The sequence below is a fragment of the Mucor velutinosus genome (genome assembly GCF_035048745.1).
Source record: "Mucor velutinosus strain NIH1002 chromosome Unknown tig00001567, whole genome shotgun sequence".
Lineage (NCBI taxonomy): Eukaryota > Fungi > Mucoromycota > Mucoromycetes > Mucorales > Mucoraceae > Mucor > Mucor velutinosus.
In genome coordinates, this window is record NW_027041896.1 from 899,172 (window position 1) to 909,025 (window position 9,854).

Below are 9,854 nucleotides of genomic sequence, written 5' to 3' on the forward strand. Positions count from 1 at the left end.
GTTGGTCTGTAACTCCCAACTCCTGTCGTCTCAATCAAGTTTCAAGTCTATTTTTTGTTTTAAAATCTTCGAATCGAATATAATCATTGTTTAAAACCTACTTGATATACCAAATTTTTATTATCTCTGATTTGAAATGTCTTCGGCCAGAGCCCGCAGGGCGACGCCGTCATCGAGCGTAGCGAGATAGATCGGCTAGTCTAATATATATACTGTAAAACATTCAAAAAAAGTAGACAAGCCAATCATATCCTTTTAAAATTTAATAGTATTAAAAGCCAGAACAAACGAGGGCATAACCACCGGCGAAGCCGGCAATGGGGAGGGGGTTTGGGGGAGGGGGCTTAGCCCCTCCACCAAGAATATAAGGCACCAAAAAAAAAATTTGATACATTGCTTTTTGTTATTATACGTACGTAATAATATGCCTCCTACTATTCAAACAAGACACTGCACGACCTGTAGAGCTGCTCTTCCAGTAGACTATGCTTATCGGAAATGTGATTCATGTCGAGTAAGTAAAATGGCTTTTAACGCCTAATAAAACCCTGAGACGCAATGGTTTATTTTGTTTGTACTCAAATTCAGGAACGAGCGCGAAATTACGCCAGGCAAAGAAGATTGGCGAATCGAAGAACACCAAGAGCACCTGCAGCGTTTGTATCAGAACTTGGAAGAGTACAACGTTCAGATTTGGGCAGAATGGACAACCAATGTGATGGATGTGGAGCTTTGCATTGGGCCGCAGAGAGGGCTGTTCAACAGCGAGTAAACGACAACTGCTTTCATGCTTGCTGCAAAAAAGGTAGAGCTGTCTTGCCCCTTTTGCAAGAGCCTCCCGAGCCTTTAAATAGCTTGATCAACGGAAGCCATCCTCGATCCTCTCATTTTTTGCAGCACATGCGACAATACAACACTTTGTTCGCATTTACATCATTTGGCACCGATGCTACGCCTGAGCAGCTCCAAAGGGATAGAGAGAATGAGATGAGAGGCGGCATCACGCCGGTTCGTGTTCATGGGGAACTCTATCACTTGCAAGCACCACTAAATTTGAGCAATGTGCCAAAGTATAGCCAGCTGTACGTTTACGACCCAGAGTATGCCGCTGCGATTCGCTGTGCAGACCCCAGAAATCAAGGATTGGACGACACGATCATTGAGCAACTGAGTGAAATGATTGCTGATCCTGTAGTTTGTGGCAATCCATTTGTAAGCATCTACAAACATGCTCACGAAATCCTGAAAGAAGAAGAGGAGAGGCAAGCTCAAGATGGTGTTAGCGAGAATGCTCACATCAGGCTCAGTCCTCAGATGCAAATGGAATTGGTTGTTGGCCAGGACAGACGCACTCAAAATCTGCCAACTGTCAACGAGATTGCTGCCATCATTCCAAACGAGTGTTCTGACAGGAGTTTCAGAGATATTTTGATCACATATCGTAGCAATTCCTCGGCCAGGGCTCAAGGCCAGTTTAAGCGTATCAATGAGACGCATGCTGCATATATGCCTCTTCATTATGCTTTGCTTTTTCCTAGAGGTGAATATGGGTGGAATTGGGGCCAAAGACTGCAATCGTCAGCGCAAACTGCTGATGCCATGATTATTGAGAGCGAAGAAGATGAGACACCAGCAGAGCAACAACAACAACAACAAGTGTCAGATAGCCGACTTACCCAGGGCGTGTTCTACAGATTTCGATTGCATGTTAGAAACAACGAGTCAAAGATCATTTTTTTGTCAAGACGTCTATTTCAACAATATGTGATTGATGCCTGGGCAATCTGTGAGCAAACAAAACTGAACTGGATCAAAGTCAATCAGACGAATCTTCGCGCTGATGTGTATAAAGGACTTGCTGATGCTACCTCTGCTGCTGACTCAGACCTCGAACAGGTGGGAAAGACGTTCATCTTGCCCAGTAGCTTCACTGGTGGACCGCGATTCATGATGCAGCTATATCAAAATGCAATGGCTATCTCTAGATTCTTTGGTAAGCCAACGTTATTCATCACATTTACTGCCAACCCAAACTGGAGGGAGATCCAAGATGAATTGTTGCCAGGCCAAACAGCCGCTGATCGCCCCGACTTGGTTGCTCGAGTATTCAACCTTAAGCACCGAGAGCTGCTTAAAGACTTGAAAGACAGAAAGGTCTTTGGCTGTTATAAAGGCATTGTAAGGACTATTGAGTATCAAAAGCGTGGTCTCCCTCACGGTCATATGCTATTGTTTTTGGATGCAGAAACAGATAGATTTGATACGCCAGAGAGGATTGATCAGATCATTTGCGCTGAGATCCCAAATGTTGAAGAAGAACCTGAATTGCATGCAATCATCACTCGCAATATGATGCATGGCCCATGTGGCGAGCTAAACTCAAAGTCTCCGTGTATGGTACAAGATGCTTTTGGCAATGATGTATGCTCAAAGAAATTTCCCAAAAACTACCAGCCAGTAACGGTGACCAGTGCTGATGGTTATCCTACTTATAGAAGAAGAAGAGATGGTCGTTCTCATCAGGTGCGCGTCAAGGACAAGTTGGGTGTCTACCGCGATTTCCACATGACGAATGAGTGGGTGGTGCCATACAACCCTTATTTGTCAAAAAAATACAATGCCCATGTAAATGTCGAAGTATGTGGTAGCGTCCAGGCAATCAAGTACATCAACAAGTATATTTACAAAGGCTCTGATCAGACAACGCTCAAAACTACAGCCACCACCACAGCCACTGAAACAGCAAATGCCACTACCACAGCAACAACTCAGAATAACGAAGTAGCCAAGTATCTAAATGGCCGTTATATTAGTCCTGTTGAAGCTGCATGGAGGTTGTTTGAATTCCCAATGCATGAGGAAAGCCCATCTGTTACTCCACTTGCTGTGCATCTTGAAAACGAGCAACCTGTTTATTTTGATCCCCAATGGCCACAGGAGAAAATTGACAAAGTATTGAGAGAGAGTCGCTCTACTTTGATGGCTTACTTTCATTACAACCATGCAAATCACGGCAAACCCGGTTTTCGACCGTTGCTTTATCAAGAGTTCCCTGAACATATGACTTGGCAGCAGAATGCAAAAAAGTGGAAGCCTAGGTCTTCGAGTAGAATGTCAATTGGGCGCATGTATTACTGCAATCCTGCTGCCGGCGAGAGGTATTATCTGCGTCTGCTGCTCACAGTTGTCAGAGGAGCCATGTCGTTTTCTCATCTGAGAACTGTCAATAATCACGAGTACGCCACCTTTCGCGAGGCCTGTATGATGCTGCATTTGATCGAAGATGATGGAGAATGGACCAGAGCCTTTGAAGAAGCTGCTACCTTTGCCTCTGGCTACGCAATGCGTTCAATGTTTGTCTCTGCGCTCATGTTCAACTCATTGGTATCGCCTGTTCAGATTTGGGATCAATTCTGTGAAAGTTTCTGTGATGATCTTGAGCATGCAATCGTGCAAAAAGGGTATTCGCTGCTGCTCAGCGTGCAACCTGACGCTGAATTTTACCATGGAACGCGAAGTCTTGATTACGGCTTATATCTGTTGCAAACATCTCTTGGTGCACAAGACAGATCTCTAGGTCAGTTCAATTTGCCTTTGCCTCTCTTCAACTGGAATGGCTTGATAAGCAGAATGACTGGCATACAGCGCAATTCATTGATACTCAATGAAATGTCATATCTCCAAGATCAAGAAGCCTTTTCGTACCAGCAAAAGTACGCTCAAATGAACGCTACCCAGAAGCACGTATTTGATACCATCACCTCCTCCATCAACAGCAACACCAATAGCTCACATTTCTTTTTGCAAGGTCCAGCTGGCACTGGCAAAACCTTCATTTACAATACTCTTTGTCACTTTTATAGAAGCCAAGGAAAAATTGTTCTCTGTGTTGCCTCCTCTGGCATTGCTGCTTTGCTACTTCCTGGTGGGCGTACGTCGCACTCTCGCTTTGCCATTCCACTCAACATCCACGAGCAGTCTGTGTGTGCAATCAAGAAAAACGATGATCTTGCTGATCTCATTCGAGAGACATCATTGATAATTTGGGATGAAGTGCCAATGCAGCATCGATATTGCTTTGAAGCTTTTGATCGAACACTTCGTGATATTTGTAGTCGTGGTGATGAAGTTACCTTTGGTGGTATTCCTGTTGTTCTTGGCGGTGATTTTGCTCAAATTCCACCTGTTGTTAGGCAAGGTGGCCGTCCTGAAATCGTCAATGCCTCACTGAAATCGTCAAGATTATGGCCCAAATTACAAAAGCTGAGCCTGACTGAGAATATGAGACTTGCCAACTCCAATGACACAGATAGGCAATTTGCAGATTGGATAGGAAAAATGTCGTATGAACCATCCATGATTGGCAGCATTGCTTTGCCCTCTTTTTTGAGGCAGATGACTGATCTTGATCAGTTCATTGAAGATATCTATCCTCAGCATGTTCTGCAGTGTCCTCTGCAAAATAGTGATTTCTTCAAGGAAAGAGCTATTCTCTGTTCAAAGAACGTCAACGTTGATGCTATTAACAGCAAGGTGATGGAGAACGTGATTGGGGAAAAGGTCACTCTGTACTCTGCTGACACAGCTCAGTCTGATCTGACCAACACGGAGACCCAAGCCTATCCCTCAGAGTATTTGCAAACCCTTTCGCCTTCAGGGCTGCCGCCAGCAGTTTTGGAGTTGAAAGTAGGTCTTCCTGTAATGCTCTTGAGAAACCTCAACCCTGAAAGAGGTTTGTGCAATGGTACAAGGCTGATCATTCAGCAAATTGGACAGTATGTCCTCAAGGTGAAAATCCTCGGAGGGTCAGGTGCAGTAGAGTTGATTCCTCGCTTTACATTATCAACATTGCCTGGTACATTACCATTTATTTTGACTAGGAAACAGTTCCCTGTAAAAGTGTCTTTTGCGATGACAATCAACAAGTCTCAGGGGCAATCCCTTAGAAAAGTCGCTGTAGACCTCAGGAGTCCTGTTTTCACACATGGCCAACTCTATGTTGCCATCTCGAGAGCAACATCTGCAAATGGTATGACAATTCTACTGCCAGAAAATGCGACTCGGACAGAGAATGTTGTCTACCCAGAAGTATTATATAATATAAATGCTGTATAAAAAAAGTTGGTCTGTAACTCCCAACTCCTGTCGTCTCAATCAAGTTTCAAGTCTATTTTTTGTTTTAAAATCTTCGAATCGAATATAATCATTGTTTAAAACCTACTTGATATACCAAATTTTTATTATCTCTGATTTGAAATGTCTTCGGCCAGAGCCCGCAGGGCGACGCCGTCATCGAGCGTAGCGAGATAGATCGGCTAGTCTAATATATATACTGTAAAACATTCAAAAAAAGTAGACAAGCCAATCATATCCTTTTAAAATTTAATAGTATTAAAAGCCAGAACAAACGAGGGCATAACCACCGGCGAAGCCGGCAATGGGGAGGGGGTTTGGGGGAGGGGGCTTAGCCCCTCCACCAAGAATATAAGGCACCAAAAAAAAATTTGATACATTGCTTTTTGTTATTATACGTACGTAATAATATGCCTCCTACTATTCAAACAAGACACTGCACGACCTGTAGAGCTGCTCTTCCAGTAGACTATGCTTATCGGAAATGTGATTCATGTCGAGTAAGTAAAATGGCTTTTAACGCCTAATAAAACCCTGAGACGCAATGGTTTATTTTGTTTGTACTCAAATTCAGGAACGAGCGCGAAATTACGCCAGGCAAAGAAGATTGGCGAATCGAAGAACACCAAGAGCACCTGCAGCGTTTGTATCAAGAACTTGGAAGAGTACAACGTTCAGATTTGGGCAGAATGGACAACCAATGTGATGGATGTGGAGCTTTGCATTGGGCCGCAGAGAGGGCTGTTCAACAGCGAGTAAACGACAACTGCTTTCATTGCTTGCTGCAAAAAAGGTAGAGCTGTCTTGCCCTTTTGCAGAGCCTCCCGAGCCTTTAAATAGCTTGATCAACGGAAGCCATCCTCGATCCTCTCATTTTTTGCAGCACATGCGACAATACAACACTTTGTTCGCATTTACATCATTTGGCACCGATGCTACGCCTGAGCAGCTCCAAAGGGATAGAGAGAATGAGATGAGAGGCGGCATCACGCCGGTTCGTGTTCATGGGAACTCTATCACTTGCAAGCACCACTAAATTTGAGCAATGTGCCAAAGTATAGCCAGCTGTACGTTTACGACCCAGAGTATGCCGCTGCGATTCGCTGTGCAGACCCCAGAAATCAAGGATTGGACGACACGATCATTGAGCAACTGAGTGAAATGATTGCTGATCCTGTAGTTTGTGGCAATCCATTTGTAAGCATCTACAAACATGCTCACGAAATCCTGAAAGAAGAAGAGGAGAGGCAAGCTCAAGATGGTGTTAGCGAGAATGCTCACAATCAGGCTCAGTCCTCAGATGCAAATGGAATTGGTTGTTGGCCAGGACAGACGCACTCAAAATCTGCCAACTGTCAACGAAGATTGCTGCCATCATTCCAAACGAGTGTTCTGACAGGAGTTTCAGAGATATTTTTGATCACATATCGTAGCAATTACCTCGGCCAGGGCTCAAGGCCAGTTTAAGCGTATCAATGAGACGCATGCTGCATATATGCCTCTTCATTATGCCTTGCTTTTTCCTAGAGGTGAATATGGGTGGAATTGGGGCCAAAGACTGCAAATCGTCAGCGCAAACTGCTGATGCCATGATTATTGAGAGCGAAGAAGATGAGACACCAGCAGAGCAACACAACAACAACAAGTGTCAGATAGCCGACTTACCCAGGGCGTGTTCTACAGATTTCGATTGCATGTTAGAAACAACGAGTCACAAGATCATTTTTTTGTCAAGACGTCTATTTCAACAATATGTGATTGATGCCTGGGCAATCTGTGAGCAAACAAAACTGAAACTGGATCAAAGTCAATCAGACGAATCTTCGACGCTGATGTGTATATAAAGGACTTTGCTGATGCTACCTCTGCTGCTGACTCAGACCCTCGAACAGGTGGGAAAGACGTTCATCTTGCCCAGTAGCTTCACTGGTGGACCGCGATTCATGATGCAGCTATATCAAAATGCAATGGCTATCTCTAGATTCTTTGGTAAGCCAACGTTATTCATCACATTTACTGCCAACCCAAACTGGAGGGAGAATCCAAGATGAATTGTTGCCAGGGCCAAACAGGCCGCTGATCGCCCCGACTTGGTTGCTCGAGTATTCAACCTTAAGCACGAGAGCTGCTTAAAGACTGAAAGACAGAAAGGTCCTTTGGCGTTATAAAGCATTGTAAGGACTATTGAGTATCAAAAGCGTGGTCTCCCTCACGGTTCATATGCTATTGTTTTTGGATGCAAAACAGATAGATTTGATACGCCAGAGAGGATTGATCAGATCATTTGCGCTGAGATCCCAAATGTTGAAGAAGAACCTGAATTGCATGCAATCATCACTCGCAATATGATGCATGGCCCATGTGGCGAGCTAAACTCAAAGTCTCCGTGTATGGTACAAGATGCTTTTGGCAATGATGTATGCTCAAGAAATTTCCCAAAACTACCAGCCAGTAACGGTGACAGTGCTGATGGTTATCCTACTTATAGAAGAAGAAGAGATGGTCGTTCTCATCAGGTGCGCGTCAAGGACAAGTTGGGTGTCTACCGCGATTTCCACATGACGAATGAGTGGGGGGTGCCATACAACCCTTATTGTCAAAAAAATACATATGCCCATGTAAATGTCGAAGTATGTGGTAGGCGTCCAGGCAATCAATGTACATCAAACAAGTATATTTTAAACAAGGCTCTGATCAGACAACGCTAAAAAACTGACAGCCACCACCACAGCCACTGAAAACAGCAGAATGCCACTACCACAGCAACAACTCAGATAACGAAGTAGCCAAGTATCTAAATGGGGCCGTTATATTAGTCCTGTTGAAGCTGCATGGAGGTTGTTTGAATTCCCAATGCATGAGGAAAGCCCATCTGTTACTCCACTTGCTGTGCATCTTGAAAACGAGCACCTGTTATTTTGATCCCCCAATGGCCACAGGAGAAAATTGACAAAGTATTGAGAGAGAGTCGCTCTACTTTGATGGCTTACTTTCATTACAACCATGCAAATCACGGCAAACCCGGTTTTCGACCGTTGCTTTATCAAGAGTTCCCTGACATATGACTTGGCAGCAGAATGCAAAAAAGTGGAAGCCTAGGTCTTCGAGTAGAATGTCAATGGGCGCATGTATTACTGCAATCCTGCTGCCGGCGAGAGGTATTATCTGCGTCTGCTGCTCACAGTTGTCAGAGGAGCCATGTCGTTTTCTCATCTGAGAACTGTCAATAATCACGAGTACGCCACCTTTCGCGAGGCCTGTATGATGCTGCATTTGATCGAAGATGATGGAGAATGGACCAGAGCCTTTGAAGAAGCTGCTACCTTTGCCTCTGGCTACGCAATGCGTTCAATGTTTGTCTCTGCGCTCATGTTCAACTCATTGGTATCGCCTGTTCAGATTTGGGATCAATTCTGTGAAAGTTTCTGTGATGATCTTGAGCATGCAATCGTGCAAAAAGGGTATTCGCTGCTGCTCAGCGTGCAACCTGACGCTGAATTTTACCATGGAACGCGAAGTCTTGATTACGGCTTATATCTGTTGCAAACATCTCTTGGTGCACAAGACAGATCTCTAGGTCAGTTCAATTTGCCTTTGCCTCTCTTCAACTGGAATGGCTTGATAAGCAGAATGACTGGCATACAGCGCAATTCATTGATACTCAATGAAATGTCATATCTCCAAGATCAAGAAGCCTTTTCGTACCAGCAAAAGTACGCTCAAATGAACGCTACCCAGAAGCACGTATTTGATACCATCACCTCCTCCATCAACAGCAACACCAATAGCTCACATTTCTTTTTGCAAGGTCCAGCTGGCACTGGCAAAACCTTCATTTACAATACTCTTTGTCACTTTTATAGAAGCCAGGAAAATTGTTCTCTGTGTTGCCTCCTCTGGCATTGCTGCTTTGCTACTTCCTGGTGGGCGTACGTCGCACTCTCGCTTTGCCATTCCACTCAACATCCACGAGCAGTCTGTGTGTGCAATCAAGAAAAACGATGATCTTGCTGATCTCATTCGAGAGACATCATTGATAATTTGGGATGAAGTGCCAATGCAGCATCGATATTGCTTTGAAGCTTTTGATCGAACACTTCGTGATATTTGTAGTCGTGGTGATGAAGTTACCTTTGGTGGTATTCCTGTTGTTCTTGGCGGTGATTTTGCTCAAATTCCACCTGTTGTTAGGCAAGGTGGCCGTCCTGAAATCGTCAATGCCTCACTGAAATCGTCAAGATTATGGCCCAAATTACAAAAGCTGAGCCTGACTGAGAATATGAGACTTGCCAACTCCAATGACACAGATAGGCAATTTGCAGATTGGATAGGAAAAATGTCGTATGAACCATCCATGATTGGCAGCATTGCTTTGCCCTCTTTTTTGAGGCAGATGACTGATCTTGATCAGTTCATTGAAGATATCTATCCTCAGCATGTTCTGCAGTGTCCTCTGCAAAATAGTGATTTCTTCAAGGAAGAGCTATTCTCTGTTCAAAGAACGTCAACGTTGATGCTATTAACAGCAAGGTGATGGAGAACGTGATTGGGGAAAAGGTCACTCTGTACTCTGCTGACACAGCTCAGTCTGATCTGACCAACACGGAGACCCAAGCCTATCCCTCAGAGTATTTGCAAACCCTTTCGCCTTCAGGGCTGCCGCCAGCAGTTTTGGAGTTGAAAGTAGGTCTTCCTGTAATGCTCTTGAGAAACCTCAACCT

The 9,854-nt window shown here is 44.3% G+C and overlaps 2 protein-coding genes across 2 annotated transcripts; both read left to right on the forward strand.

Moving 5' to 3' along the window:
- Window positions 1–558: 558 nt before the first annotated feature.
- On the forward strand, window positions 559–5,115 carry ATC70_012170 (uncharacterized protein; the record flags this gene model as incomplete). Its single annotated transcript, XM_064831352.1, has 1 exon — window positions 559–5,115. The coding sequence occupies one exon, from the start codon at window positions 559–561 to the stop codon at window positions 5,113–5,115; it is 4,557 nt and encodes a 1,518-aa protein (XP_064688220.1).
- A 3,216-nt stretch (window positions 5,116–8,331) lies between these two features.
- ATC70_012171 (uncharacterized protein) lies at window positions 8,332–9,667 on the forward strand (the record flags this gene model as incomplete). The annotated part of the gene is made up of 2 exons (XM_064831353.1): window positions 8,332–8,941; window positions 9,000–9,667. The coding sequence occupies 2 exons, from the start codon at window positions 8,332–8,334 to the stop codon at window positions 9,665–9,667; spliced, it is 1,278 nt and encodes a 425-aa protein (XP_064688221.1).
- Between the last annotated feature and the right edge of the window lie 187 nt (window positions 9,668–9,854).